Source organism: Cetorhinus maximus, chromosome 25 (genome assembly GCF_964194155.1).
Source record: "Cetorhinus maximus chromosome 25, sCetMax3.hap1.1, whole genome shotgun sequence".
Classification (NCBI taxonomy): Eukaryota; Metazoa; Chordata; class Chondrichthyes; order Lamniformes; family Cetorhinidae; genus Cetorhinus; species Cetorhinus maximus.
In genome coordinates this window covers 13,508,039-13,524,095 of record NC_135903.1, presented here as the reverse complement: position 1 = coordinate 13,524,095, position 16,057 = coordinate 13,508,039, and the positions used below count along the sequence as shown (strand labels likewise).

Below are 16,057 nucleotides of genomic sequence, written 5' to 3'. Positions count from 1 at the left end.
TATCGAATGCCTTCTGGGAATCCAAATACTCTACATCTACTGGTTCCCCTTTATCAACCCTGCTTGTTATATCCTCAAAGAACTCCAGCAAATTTGTCAAACATGATTTCCCTTTCACAAAACCATGTTGACTCTGATTGATTGCGTTAAGCTTTTCTAAATGTCCTGCTATTTCTTCCTTAATAATGAACTCTAGCGTTTTCCCAGCGACAGATGTTAGGCTGACTGGCCTATAGTTTCCTGCTTTTTGTCTCCCTCCCTTCTTGAACAGAGGCACCACATTAGCGGTTTCCCAATCTGCTGGGACTCTCCTGGAATACAGTGAGTTCTGGAATATTTTGACCAATGCCTCCACTATCTCTGCAGCCACTTCCTTTAAAACCCTTGGATGCAGGCCATCAGGTCCTGGTGAGTTATTGCCATTAGTCCCATCAGTTTGTCAAATACTTTGCCCCTCATGATAGAGACTGTTACAAGATCTTTCCCCTCATTAGCTCCTTGCTTATCTGATATCTTTGGGATGTTTATAGTGTCCTCCACCATGAAGAACGATGCAAAATATTGGTTTAAATTATCTGCCATTTCCCTGTCCCCATTATCAATTCTCCAGTCGCATCCTCCAAGGGTCCCTCGCTCACTTTAGCTACTCTCTTTCTTTTTATATACTCGTAGAAGCTTTTGCTGTTTGTTTTTATATTTCTTGCCATTTACTTTCATAAGCAATTTTCTCCCTCTTTATTAGCTTTTTAGTCTCCGCTGCTGGTTCTTAAAAAATTCCCAATCCTCTGGCCTACCACCAGTTTTCACCACAATAACCTGCTCACTGATGCCCAGTTTGGGTTCCGCCAGGGAACTCAGCTCCTGTCCTCATTACAGCCTTGGTTCAAACATAGACAAAAGGGTTGAACTCCCGATGTGAGGTGAGAGTGACTGATCTTGACATCAAGGCAGCATTTGACTGAGTGTGGCATCAAGGAGCGTTGGCAAAACTGGAGTCAATGGGAATCAGGGGGAAAACTCTCCACTGGCTGGAGTCATACTTAGCACAAAGGGAGATGGTTGTGGTTGTTGGAGGTCAATTATCTCAGTTCCAGGATATCACTGCAGAAGTTCCTCAGGGTAGTGTCCTTGGCCCAACCATCTTCAGCTGCTTCATCAATGACCTTCCTTCCATCATAAGGTCAGAAGTGGGGATGTTTGCTGATGATTGTACAATGTTCAGCACCATTCATGACTCCTTAGATATTGAAGCAGTCCATGTCCAAATGTGGCAAGACTTGGACAATATCCAGGCTTGGGCTGACAAGTGGCAAGTAACATTTGAGCCACACAAGTGTCAGGCAATGACAATCTCCAACAAGAGAGAATCTAAACATTGCCCCTTGATATTCAATGGCATTATCATCACTGAATCCCCCACTATCAACGTCCTGGGGGTTACATTGACCAGAAACTGAAATGGACTAGCAAAATAAATACTGTGACTACAAGGGCACGTCAGAGGGTAGGAATCCTGCGACAAGTAACTCACCTCCTGACTCTCCAAAGCCTGTCCACCATCTACAAAGCACAAGTCAGGAGTGTGATGGATATTCCCATCTTGCCTGGATGAGTGCAGCTCCAACAACACTCAAGAAGCTTGACACCATCCAGGAAAAAGCTGCCCACTTGATTGGCATCCCATCCACAAACATTCACTCCCTCCACCACTGATGCACAGGAGCAGCAGTGTGTACCATCTACAAGATGCACTGCAGGAATTCACCAAGGCTCCTTAGACAGCACCTTCCAAACCCATGACTACTACCATCTAGAAGGGCAAGAGCAGCAGATAGATGGGAACAGCACCACCTGGAAGTTCCCCTCCAAGCCACTCACCAACCTGACTTGGAAATATATCACCGTTCCTTCACTGTCGCTGGGTCAAAATCCTGGAACCCTCTTCCTCACAGCACTGTGGGTGTACCTACACCACATGGACTGCAGCGGTTCAAGAAGGCAGCTCAGCACCACCTTCTCAAGGGCAACTAGGGATGGGCAATAAATGCTGGCCCAGCCAGCGAAGCCCACATCCCGTGAATGAATTTTTAAAAATGCGCAGGTTTGGGACGATACGGCATGAAAACCTGCCATTGCGGCCGGCAGGTGAAATGTCGTTTTACTTCCCCACTACCGCACTTAGTGCAAATCTGGGATGATTCCACTCCACATCTAGAGTACTGTGTATAGTATTGGTCTCTTTATTTAAGGAGGATGTAAATACATTGCAAGCAGTTCAGAGAAGGTTTCCTCGGCTCTGAAGAAGGGTCATACGGACTTGAAACTTTAACTCTGTTTCTCATTCCACAGATGCTGCTAGATCTGCTGAGTTTTTCCAGAATTTTCTGTTTTTGTTTCCTTGTCTAATAGCTGGAATGGGTGGGTTGTCTTATGAGGAAAGATTGGACAGACTAGGCTTGAATCCGCTGGAGTTTGGAAGAGTAAGAGGCGACTTGATTGAAACATATAAGATATTGAGGAGTCTTGACAGGGTGGATGTGGAGAGGATGTTTCCTCTTGTGGGAGAATCTAGTACTCGGGGTCACTGTTTGAAAATAAGGAGTGCCCATTTAGGACAGAAATGAGAAATGTTTTCTCTCAGAGTCTTTGGAACTCTCTTCCTCAAAAGGTGGTGGAAACAGAGCCTTTGAACTTTTTAAAGGCAGAGTGAGATAGATTTTTGACAAGCAAGGCAGTAACAGGTTATTGGGGGAAGGTGGGAATGTGGTGCTGAGGTTACAATCAGATCAGCCATGATCTTATTGAATGGTGAAGCAGGCTTGAGGGACCGAATGGCCTACTCCTGCTCCTAATTCTGCTCGTCTGTTCATAAAATTTGGCTTCGATCGTTGGATGTATGTTAATAGATTGGCACACTGTAGGGTAGCAACTGACAAAACAGACAGATAAGTTGCACAAGGACATTGAGAGTAGGTGAAATGGAGTTTGGCGAGACCACACCTAGAGTTAATGTCAGAGGCTTTGGAATCTTCTGATCCTGACTCACAGCAGGAACATGGGTTGTAAAATTTCACACACTCAGCCTGCAGAATTCTGTCCATTTATTTTAAGAGAGAAAATCTGTGAACTGCAGTGATACAAATTTGTAATGCACATTCCCGACGGATACTGGGACTGCAGAAAGATAACTTTTACCCCATAGGCTGTAACATGTCTTAACAGTAACATTAAAATAGAACGGACGGGAATTGAACACAAATGTGTTTACCAGAGCAGTAAAAATAGCTCACAGGGAGATTAAAATCCCAGCAGTAGTTGATCAAACGCTGGTACACTAGAAATAGTTTGAAGCAGGAAAACCTCAAAGGAATAAGAACTTCATAAGAGGATTTACATTATAAAATAGTATCATTATCAAGGTAATTAAAAGTCTTGCGTACAATGAGCCGCACAATAAATGTGCACGGAGTCACGTCAAATCTAACAAAAAAAAGAATCAAATATCATTGGGTTGTGGCTTATTGAGTTTCCCAAATGGAGTTGTTGAAATAAAGATCAGGAAAGATTCTGCAGAAAAACAACCAACGAAATCCCACAAATTTAACTAATCACATTTGTCTTATCCTGATTCCTGACTCGGGTGAATATTTAGGGACAAAATAAAATTAATATAAAGGCAGAAAAACAAACATATGAAAAATTAAATCATTTGCACTAAAATCATCAAACTCACCCATAAAATGATTCACTGCAGTAGAATTTCCCTCTCTTTGCTGGCACAGTATTCCTCTTTATTTTATGCTGACTTTAATCTGTTTGAGATTAATACGTGGGTTTCTGCATGTCTAGGAAAGAGCAGTGTCGGGGGAATCTCACCATCACCACAGGGAACGAAGGTTTTAGGATAAGGTTGGATAAGATACTGGAACCTGCATTCTGAAACGCGCACTCTCCACAACTCCTCCCAGACCCAGTCTGACAACATTGGGGTTCACAGAATTATCCCTTGTGTGTTTGCACCTGTATGTCACTGATTAGAAGCTCTTATCTTTCAATGTTGGAAGTCCTTGCAAGAAGTTTATGCATCAAAAAAAAAATGAAGCTGGAGCAATGGGAATATGGGAAAAGGTTTGCTGACACTGCGCTGAAACTGTGAAATAAAAGTTGCAAGCTCAAACTATGGTTCAGGACGAGCTGAGTGTTTTTTTGCTTTACTGAACGAAACTGATATTTTGCATTGGGCCTGGAAAGGCATCTTAAAAAGGAAATGCCTGAGAACGAAAGCGTATGGGGAAAATGAACACTTTTAGAGTGCTCAGCATGAGTTGATGGGCTGAATGGCCTCTTTCAGTGCTATGGAACACTGTGGTTTAAGGGGTATAATTTCATTCTTCATGCTCTTCCTTGGGGAACAGTGTGAGGATTCGCAGGCTGATTAACAGTCCGACAGTGGGGGGGTTGAATAATGCACCGTTTGATTCAGAACCCTGAGTTAAAAATGCTTCCCCAAAGGGAATAATTAAGGAAGCCCTGAAATTCTGCAGAGACTTTTCTTGATCCTTCGCTGTTGGGAAATAGGAGAACACTGTGGTTGGAGTTTTGGGTCGCTGTGTTTTGATGTTGAGCTCAGACTGGGGTTAGTCTGAAGGTCACAGCAAGGTCAGCGAGAGTGACTACCTGCTCATGGGGACTTGTGGGGGGAAATAAACCCTCTCTGGACAGTGTCAGAAAGACAATGCTGAAACTCCAAATCTACTGAGAGAAATAAAGATCGCCCATAATCATATAACTGACTGAGAGAAAAAGGTTTGGAAAGCAAAGAACACATGAATAAATAGTACTTGCACCTCAAGCAAACTTATCCACTTACAAAATGCATTCTGGATTCTGTTCCTCCATAGTTTCTGGGAGAACGTTTCCCTTATCCTAACAACCCTCTGTAAATATATCCTGATTCCTGGATGGAAAAGATCCCATGGCACTATTTGAAGAAGAGCAGGGTGGTACTCCCCTGTAACTTGGACAATATTTCTTCCTCAACTAACACCAATAAAACAGACTCATTGGTTATTAATCGCTGTCCTGTTTGTGGGATCTTGCTTTGTGTAAAATAGCTGCCACGTTTGCTGGACTTCCCTGATGATGAGATGTGATGAGGAGTGACAGTGTATAGAAATGTAAGACATTGTTGTATTGAACCAGGTGAAGGGGGTTGTGATTCTAAGCAGGGAAAAAACATTAACCAAGCGAATGCTACTTCACACTCCCCAGCCCAAAAACAGAGGACCAGAGAAACAACCAAAATAGAACAGACCAGTTCCCTTGATCATAAGGGGTGGGGAATAGTGAAGGTTTGAGGCCAGGAGGAGAGTGACATACCTTTCATTATGGGTGACAGCCCATAATACAGCAAAACTGAATGATGAGACCTGAGTTTAAGCCACTCATTCCCCCACTCGGTTATAGGACATAACTATTGGGACACTGTCCAATAGGACTGAATGGAAGGTAATGAGACTTCAGAATCTTAGCCTCGATTAGCAGAGTTTACCACCAGCTGATTATTTTCATAATTCCAGTAGCTGATTTTTTTTAGCATTGGTGCAGGAAGCAGCACCTCAAACATTTCATTCCAATAAAAGTTGCCAAGATTGGAAGCCACCCTAATCACTTATTTATGACTTTTTTGTAGATTGAAAACACATTACTACTTTTAACAAAACCACATAACAGTTTTGGTGTCAGATGTATTCAGCGCTTGCATCTTGATGTTAGTAAGACAATTCAATGGGAGAAGATGTTCTAACCAGCTCTGTTTCTCGGACAGGTCGAGGACATTTAAACCTGACGGTAATTCTCAGGATAAGGATTGTGCTGATTTTTATTATCCTCCCCGGTGGAATTTTACCTTCCTGAGCAATTTTTAAGAGATCTCATTTACTGACTTTTTTTTATATTCACAAACCCCTGATACTGGAGACGAAGGAGAAGTAGAGGTCACAATCTTCCCAAATAAAGGATAGAAAGCATTGTCACCTCTGAGGCAGAAGGTCGAGGGTCCAAACCTCACTCCAGCATTTGAGTATATAATCCGGGCTGATAGTTTAGGGCAGTTCTGAGGGAGCGCTGCACTGTCGGAGGGTCAGTATTGAGGGAGCGCTGCACTGTCGGAGGGTCAGTATTGAGGGAGCGCTGCACTCTCAGAGGGTTAGTACAGAGGAAGTGCTGCACTGTTAATGGTCAGTACTGAAAGAGCTCTGCACTGTCAGGGGGAGCAGTGCTGAGGGCGTGGGGCACTGTTGGAGGGTCAGTACTGACTGGGTGCTGCACTGTCAGATGGTCAGTGCTGAGGGAGTGCCGCACTGTCAGAGACTCAGTACTGAGGGGGTGCTGCACTGTCAGGGGGAGCAGTACTGAGGAGGTGCTACACTTTGAAGGGAAGTTTGGAAGGTCCTGCATAGTTGGAGGTGAGAAGTTAAACCAGTGTGCCATCTACATGAACGGTCGGATGTCAAAGGTAAAGAGAGTTTTCCGACCATCCTGGACAACATTTGTCCCTCAAACATCACCACCAAAAGCAGTTTAATTGGTTATTTATATCATCTTGTTGTGGGCATAAAGAGTGAGGAGGGGAGGTACCATTGCACAGGGTCCAATGATCAACAAACACATGAACCAGAGCCCAGAAAGGGGCTGAACTTTTCACCCAAAGTCTTTTATCCTTTAACATATTTGAGAGAGTTGAAGAATTTGTACTTTTGAACCATGTAACACTCTTGGAGTTTGTCCAACTTCGAATCAGTACAAATAAGCTTTCTTTCCAATCATCAGTTAATTACCAGTCGTTAATCTGTTTCAACACATCCCAATGTTGGATGTTGGATCCAATGTTGGATTCTTAAAATTGAAATAATTTCAGATCCCTACATTCTGAAGCCTGTTAAATCTCTAAGTATTAACCAATTGCAGGAGGGCTAGAAAACCTGTGGTGTTTCCAGCCACATGCCAGTAAATTGCTGAAAGTTAATCTTACAATAAAGGCTGAGGGCAATGTTTGCAGCTGCTGATAGTTAGCAATAAGTAGGAAATGTGGAAAATTCTGAAGTCACAAACAATATGCGGTTAAACTCCCACAAGGCGTTCTCTCAATTAGCCATTGCAATTTTGGTGGAAGGTCCATGAATAGACTGGGGAATAGCAGGATTCTTGGGAGAAATCCTGTAGGAATTTAACCCCTATGGCACCTTCTCAAACTATCTCCACTGGCCGAACCATCCCTCATAAAACTCTCCCGGCACCTGGTACAGTCCAGGAGAGAAATGTTTCTTAATCATTGCTGAGGTCAGTGGATGACACTGGTGAAGTTCATTGCTGATTCCCCAGAGAATATGCTGCTGGACTGATCACCCCAATGTGAATCAGCAGGAAAGGCTATCAAAATGACCTTTTGGTCAGTTCAGCGACCACCGCTTTCCCCCTTCGTACCTCCTCTTCCCCCTCCAACCCCCCTTTCCCACTCGCGGGCTTTACTTAAAGCCCTTCCTCAGCTTCACTGCCTTTGAAAGTAGTAACCTCATTGCAACTGGAAGCTCTCTATTGTTACTTACCCAAAACACAACAGCGGCTACACTGCAAAAGCAGTTAATTTGCTGAGAATGGGGAGTCCTGTGTGGGTACGTGAAAGGTGATATATAAACGCAATTTTTAAAATTTTTGTGAGGTTGTTGTCAGGAAGGCGACCCACAGCTGAAAACATCTGTAACATGGATACCTCACCAATTTGACCCGGAGAATTAATTCTCAGCTAGCAACGGACAAGTCAGAGCCTTTTGAAGGTCTGGAGTGGGGAGTGTGCCTCGGCAGCACTGCTACAGGGAGCGATGGGTAAGTCTATTTTTCAGCTTACTTCTACAGACAAGGAGGAAAGTTTCAAGTATCCTGGGCGGAATTCACAGACAGCAGTAGTGCTCCCAGATCTCTGCACTCCTGCGATTCCAGCCTCTTGAGGATCCCCAGCTTCCTCCACCCCACCATTGGCATCTGTGCCTTCAGCTGTCAGGGCCCTAAGCTCTGGAATTCCCTCCCTAAACCCCTCTACCTCCTTCTCCTCCTTTACTAGTCTCCTTAAAACCTACCTCTTAAATTGAGATTTGGGCATCCAGCCCTAATATCTCCTCATGTGGCTCAGTGTCAATTGCTTGATCTAATAACCATCCTGTGACGCATCTTGGGACATTTTCTTTACATTAAAGATGCTATTTAAATGTCAGATGTTGTTGTAAGGCTTCAATGCTGTTCCTGTTTGCACATCCTGACCTAAAGGCTAACGTTCTGTGGTGCCACTCTGCTGAGCATTCTATGCTAGGCTGACAGTACTGCAATATCGTAACCATATAGCTGGGGATGAAACTCGCACTTGGCAAACCTGTCACCCAATGGCGTTACTCTACACGACACTGGGTCTAACAGTGGAAAATGGGTTAATCCCCGGGTTGATAAATGGATATGATATTCCATACTGGAGCACAGAGACTTGGCAGGACACTCGACAGGTGTCAATAGCTTTGGACAGAAGTGAGCTTAATTGATATGCAGAGTCCAGTCAGGCTCCCTGGCCACCTGAGAGTGTGTGGAAAGTTTAGTATCTCCAAGTTACTGAACTTTCAGAGTCCCCCAAAATAAAAGCAAAATACTGCGGATGCTGGAAATCTGAAATAAAAACAGGAAATGCTGGAAATCGTCAGCAGGCCTGGCAGCATCTGTGGAGAGAGAAACAGAGTTAAAAGAAGAGTCATATTGGACTCGAAAGATTGGCGGGATTTTCCAGTGCTGCCCACCATGGGACCGAAAATTCACGTCCAAAGTCAAAGGACATTTTGCCGGTCTGTCAAATTTACTGTCCAGCCCATGGCGATTCTCACGGAGGGCAGGACCAGAAAATTTAGGCTATTAACTCTGTTCCTCTCTTCACGGATGCTGCCAGGCCTACTGGGGTTTTCCAGCACTTTCTGTTTTTATTTCAGAGACCCCTGTTGTTTCAATAAGATTATCCAGTGACGTGAGAAAAAGGACAGACCTGGAAGATTCTGGGATTCAACATCAGCAGATAGGGTTAGACAGCAAATGGGAGGATCTGATTACTGGACAAGATTGGGTAATGTAAAGGATGTATTAGATTGGGTTATGTGAAGTAATGTATTAGGACAGGGCTGTGTATATATGGAACTGGGGATTTAGTTGTCAGGTACTGTGGATGGGTGTAGACTGGATATATAGTGAGAGGGCTGCGTGGGTATCGAGTGTGTGAGAGAGAGGGTGAGTGTGTGGGCATGCTGAGCACTTGGGGTGCTGGGATAAAGTGAAAAGGAGAGTTGCCCATCCCCCAGGAGCCTCACTCGGGAGTGATGTCGGTACACAGGATGCGATATGAAGTTATATTTACTCCTAGTCATTAAAAAAATACAAAATTGATAAGTAAGTTAATTGATGGCATTGTATTTATGACCTTGTTTAATGATGTCTACATAACTTGGGATCGTTTTACACACAGTGCAATCTACACAGGCTAACCTTACCACACTTTAATTCTCCTTTTCTCCACTTCTGTTCTCTGAATCCAGCACTCACTCGGGGGAGGGTTCCAGTCTCCCCCAGAGGTGCAAAAGACCCCTTTCCTGGGAATTTGGGGCAGAGTCTATGACCCTGGGCAAGGGAGGGTTGATTGGAGTTGTTGGGAGGTGGGGGTGGTGGGGGGGCAGGATTCAGCAAAGCAAGAGCCCATGAAAATCAGGGCCAAACGACCAACAGCATCAAAACAACAACATTAGATCCCAGATCCCCGTGCAAAGGCAGCATGCTTCCCAAGCCCAAGCCAAGCTATTGCATCCTAGGATTCCTATCTGGTACTATGGAAGGTACCAGGAGTGCTGTCAATAGAAAGGAAAAGAGGAGGAGGTGACCTGGAAACAAACTGTTATAAACAACCCTCTTTATATTGGCCAATTTATAGAGCAACCTTGGCAACTGGGATAATGAGTCTGTGATTTGGCACTGTGCCCAGCTAGAGGACATTGGGCAGGGGTTACCTTGTGGGGAGATAAATAAAGTTCCAGAGTTAGCAATATGTTATTTTATGATTATTCCTCTATTTTCTGGCACGTACAACATCTATAATCCTGCTAAGTGTCAATGGAACGAAGGTGATTTTTCCCCTCATTTTAATCAGACAGCAGATGGATAATTCTCTGTTCAGTGATGGGGATTGTGGCAATAAAGAGAACCACCAATGCACACTAAGTGTTAGCTTGAGTGAAAGATTTGTGACCTCAGAATATTCTGAAGAGAGGGTACACAAAAGTGGCCAGTGTGTTAATTTACTCCCAGGTTTCTCTCTCAACCGCACAGGCTTCGAATAGCCAGGCTTCATCTTGGGTCCACGTCGAATTAGCTTCAAACATGGCAGCATTTGGGGTTTCCTTTCCATTGTCCCTGGGTTCTCATGCAGTGACTCATGGGACTGGGAGGAGTCCATTCAGCCCTCAACCCTGTTCCATTATTCAATCAGATCCTGGCCGATTTACCCATCTTTGCCCCATGTCCTTTGGCACCCTTACCCAAAAAAGATCTCACTCTTAAATCTCAACTTATCCCAGCATCCACAGGTCATTAGGGAGAGAGCTCTAGATTGTGTGAAGATTTGCTTCCAGATTTCCCTCCTGAAGAGCCTAGCTCCAATTTCAAGATTAAGCCCCCATGTCCTGGATTCCTCAAAAGAAGAAATAGTTTCTCTGTATCTATCTTATCAAATCCTTTTAATGTTAAACACTTTGATTAGATCAGCCCTCAATCTTCTGAACCTAAGGGAATAAGGGTTTATGTGACCTGTCCTTACGATTTAACTCTTTAAGGTCTAGCATCATGCTGGTGACTCTAATCCACTTGCAGACATTGAATGAGGATGGGATGCCACATAGTCATCCCACATTGTCCAATATGAAGATAGTTTTGAGATGTATGGTTCCTCAGCATAAGCCTTCTGCATTTTTTTTATTCTTTCATGGGCTTTGGGCATCGATGGCAAGGCCAGCATTTGTTGCGCATCCCTAATTGCCCTTGATCAGAGTGGCTTGCTAGGCCATTTCAGTGGGCAGTTAAGAGTCAACCACAGTGCTGTGGGTCTGGAGTCACATGGAGGCCAGACCGGCAGATTTTCTTCCCTGGCAGACATTAATGAACCAGATGAGTTTTCACATGTTCACCATCAGGCTTTCAATTCCAGATTTTATGAATTAAATTTAAATTCCACCAGCTGCAGTGGGATCTGAACCAATATCCCCAGAGCATTAGCTCAGCTCTCCCGGATTAGTTCAGTGACATTACCACTACACCACCACCTCATTAGCTGCGATGAAGGCCATGGCTCAGTTGGTAGCCCTCTCAGTTCTGTATAACAAGAGGTTAGGTTCACATCCCGCTCCAGCTCTCAGGCCCATAGGCAAGGTTGACATACCCAGTGCAGCACTGTGGAGGTTCTGTCTTTCAGATGAGGCTTTAAACTGAGGCCCTTGCAGGTTGATGTAACTATCCCATAGCACTATTTTGAAGGAGAGTAGGGGAGTTCTTTGCTGGTGTCCTCGCCAACATTTATCCTTTGACCAACATCACCAAAGTCTCACAGTCATCGTCACGTTGCTGTTTGTGGGAGCTTGCTGTGCACAGATTAGCTGCTGCATTTCCTGCATTATGACTGTGCCTCCACTTCAAAAGCACTAATTGGCTGGGAAGCGCTTTATGACCACCCTTTGGTCATGAAAGGCACCACATAAACGCAAGTCTTTCTTTAAATTGCACAGGTCTACCATTGCTTAGCAACCTAGGCTACTGAATGAACATGGGAGCCACTGACACCTGATGTCCTTCACAGCAAGACTCCGGGACACGGTGAACAAACTCTTTTGCCCCTAAATGAATGTTTGGGGTGAGTGATTGCATTGATATAACCCTGAAGTTACATCTGAAGAATGGCCAAGAAACTGAGGAGCTGACTGTGACTGCTACCCACGGCTTGAGGAGGAATGGCTGAGGGAGAAGAATCCTGAAAAGTCAGCAGAATGCACTGGCTGCAGCTTTCTTCCCTACATTTCGTTCAGACACACCACCGGGCTAGGCTCCGATTGTTTACATTTTTCTCTGCTAGTTCTGATTTTGTTAATATGATTTCACACAAAGCATGTTTATCTGCAAAGATCCTACACCGATTGCACATGAAAAACTGGCTCTTCAAGCTTTTTCACACCTGCAAAAACACAGGTCAAGCTTTGTGAGAAATTAACTGAATGTAGATATCAGTTTAAAATCTAAGATTCCAACAGAATGTGTGTGAATCTGCTTGAGTGAAACAAAACCAACTAACTCATAACTCGGTCCATATGCTGGGTCTGGACTGTGAGTCGATGTTTCCAGCTTGAAAAAAGACTTGCATTTATATAGCACCTTTCATGATCATTGGACACCTCAAAGCACTTTATAGTCAGTGAAGTACTTTCTGAATTGTAGCCACTGTTGCAATGTAGGAAACACGGCATTTAATTTCAGCGATTGTTTACGTTTTCTAAAAACTATTTACAGCCAAAAACTAACTTTGAATTAAATAGAATCTAAACTTGCGCATATCAACGCTCATTACATCATGGACATTTGTCACAGTGACATACGTTACACCGACATACATTATAGTATTTGTTATAACACTGACACATGTTGCAATACAGTCATTACAACATCAAGGCTCGTTATAATACCACTATTCTTTACAAAACCAACAGCAGTTATAGCATTGACGTTTGTAACCAGCACTCATTACTCACATTGTGGACAAGGAGCTTTGCAGTCAAGAACTTCCAGACAATTAGATTTTAGCTTCACTGTAATAAAAAGGAAGAACTTGCATTAATGTAGTGACTTCAACACTGTCATTGTTGTAATGTTGGAAATGCAGCAGCTAATTTGTACCCAAAGTAAGATCCTACAAAAAGCAATGTGATAAATGACCAGATCAGCTTTTTCAACAATGTTGGTTGATGGGTAAATATTGGCCCCAGGGCACAATGCTCTACATGGAAAAAGGCCCTGAGATCTTTTACATCCATCAGAGAGGGCAGATAATGTCTCAGTTTAACTTCCTCAGTACCGCACGGTGAATGTCAGTCTGGATTATGTGTGGATTTAATCAGCTGCCCAAACAACGAAGGTGAGCGGCTAATCCTTTCATCATAGCAAATGATACCCCTATGAGGTACACATAGCTGAACAATGTAGAAAACAGAAAACAGGGCCTTTTTAGTTCATGCAGAGGTAGACTGCCCAAGAACTGGAGGTGATCTCAAACCTTAAACACACAAACTCACTACTGTGCTTTGTCTGTTTTGTTGGTTAATCTGTTAGGAACCTGGCTTCTGAATCAATCTGACGCTCATTTTTACCGCTAACCACTGTCTCATATTGTCAACAACAATTTCACACTCCAAAGGAAAATCTTCATGGAGAATCTGCTGCCTCATCATTCATCTCCAACCCTCTTCATTCCAGTTTTGGGCTATTCAGCAATTTTTTTTCCTGGAAAATTATCGGTTCTGGGAGCATTGCTGAGTGACCTTACAATAAGTTTCTACAATGCCTCAGGCAGCTCTCTTAAGACCATAAATGTAAGTGCAGAAGCAGGTCATTTGGCCCATCGAGTCTGCTCCACCATTCAATGAGATCATGGGCTGATCTGATAATCCTCAATTTCACTGTCCTACCTTTCCCCCATTACCCTTGATTCCTTTACTGATTAAAAATCTGTCTATCTCAACCTTGAATATACTTAATAACCCAGCCTCTACAGCCCTCTGCAGTAAAGAATTCCACAGATTCACTACCCTCTGAGAAAAGAAATTCCTCCTCATCTCTGTCTTAAATGGGCGACCCCCTCTTACTCTGAGATTACGCCTTCTGGTCCTAGACTCTCCCATAAGGGGAAACAACCTCTCAGCACTTACCCTGTCAAGCCCCCTAAGAATCTTATATGTTTCAATAAGGTCACCTCTCATTCTTTTAAACTCCAATGAGTACAGGCCCAACCTACTCAACCTCTCCTCATAATAAAATCCCTCCATACCCAGGATCAACCTAGTGAACCTTCTCTGGACTGCCTCCAGTGCCAGTATATCTTTCCTTAGATAAGGGGACCAAAACTGTTCACAGAATTCTAGGTGTGGTCTAACTAGTGCTTTGTATAGTTTTAGCAAGACTTCCCTATTTTTATACTCCATTTTCTTTGAAATAAAGGCCAACATTCCATTTGCCTTCCCTATTACCTGCTGAACTTATATGCTATCTTTTTGTGATTCATGTACAAGGACCCCCAAATCCCTCTGTGCTGCAGCTTTCTGCAGTCTTTCACCATTTAAATAATATTCAGCTCCTCTATTCTTCCTGCCAAAGTGCATAACCTCACATTTTCCCACATTATAATTCATCTGCCAAATTTTTGCCCACTCACTTAACTCTCAGTGACAGAGGTCACAATGCAATGCCAGCTCTCAGCATTTCTATTTTTTTGTCTGTCTCTTTACTGGCTGGACCCGTAATTCCCTCGCCCCCGATTGTGGAGAGCCAGTGTTGGCCAACTGCCCAATCTTGTTCCCTCCACCACTCTCCCACACCTCTCTCTTTCCCCCTATATCTCTCTCTCTCTTTCTCCATCTCTATATCTCTCCCCCACTCTTCTTATCTCTCTCTTTCCCTGGCAGGAGAGACAGGTTGGTGATGGATCCTGGCAGTGGAGGTGCACGGTGGTTGGGTAGAAGAGGCTGGGAGGTGGAGTTTGGGGAGCCAAGCCAACTGTGGGCTATTCTCCAGCAATGACGTCAGTTCATCGAACACTAAACAGTGGAAGAGATGCCACCAGGAAGCTGTGTCAGTGTATACAGCCCACTCCGTGTCACTGTGACTTTGTTACTCAGGCCTACAACAGTGTGGTTGGGATTATCCCCAATGTAGTCACCTGGATACTCTGTCCTGAGCTAGCACTGCCCATCCTGATAAAGATAGAAACTCCTTGCCAAGAATTGTTCTGCTTGGGTCAGTTATTTTGTAAACTTAAGATAACAGCTGCCTCCTGTCTTTGTAAAGTTTCTCTTTGCACAGGCTGTTCCTAGACAGCTCTAGATTATGTCACTGTGCACAGGACAGCCCAAGTTCCAATACTCCCAAACATTCATTCATCTTGCTACTCTTTATTAACACCCATCTCCTTTCATTACAACAGTGGTGACATTTCTAAAAGTACTAAATTGGTTATGAAACACTTTGTGATGTCTGAGGTTGTGAAAGGGGCTATCCAAATGCAAGTGATTTCCTTTAATCCTCATTTTTTTTAAACAAAGAAAAGGTATCACATAACCTCCACGCAGCCTGCTTTGAGAATGCTTCACAAAGAGCCTCCAGCTTTGGTTTTCACTGCAGTTTGGATGAGCTCAGGTTCACGGAAGGTAGAATGTGGGGGGGCTGGACAGGGGAGCATTGGAATAGTCGAGCCTGGAGGTAACAAAGGCATGGATGAGGGTTTCAGCAGCAGATGAGCTGAGATGGGGTGAAGTCAGGTGAGGTAATGGAGATGAAAGTAGACAAACTTAGTGATGGAGATGGCTCAAGGTGATTCTCTCTCATATTTCCCTCCCTTCCCTGTAGCACAGGGACTGTACTCTGAATATTTTAAGTACATTCCTTTAAATATTAATAATGCAGGAAAGCTGTTGGCGAACAATAGGCAGGAATTCAATCAGGATTCTTGATACAAGGGAACTTAGGCTTAGAGTTTGAGAAGCTTTTGTTGGTGTGCTGGACCCCAGGCAGTGATACTAATTATACTAACAAATTACTAAATTGCATCAATGTTTTTAATAATACTGAACTAATGATCGCTATTAAAATTCTCAGTTAACTGGGAATCTGAAATGATAACATAAGAACAAAATAGGAAGTGTTGAATTCACACAGCAGGTGTGTCAGCATC

General features: G+C 43.7%; 1 protein-coding gene across 4 annotated transcripts in view; it reads right to left on the bottom strand.

The window, feature by feature from the left end:
• The window catches only part of LOC144667922 (growth factor receptor-bound protein 7-like), a 165,477-nt gene that overhangs the window by 103,837 nt on the left and 45,583 nt on the right, over positions 1-16,057 (bottom strand). For 3 of the 4 annotated variants that reach the window (XM_078529531.1, XM_078529533.1, XM_078529534.1), the window contains one exon: positions 12,867-12,923. The exons of the other annotated variant lie outside the window; for it this stretch is intronic. In XM_078529531.1, coding sequence (XP_078385657.1) covers positions 12,867-12,923 — 57 coding nt within the window. The remainder of the gene's footprint in view (positions 1-12,866; positions 12,924-16,057) is intronic. 4 annotated transcript variants of the gene reach the window in all.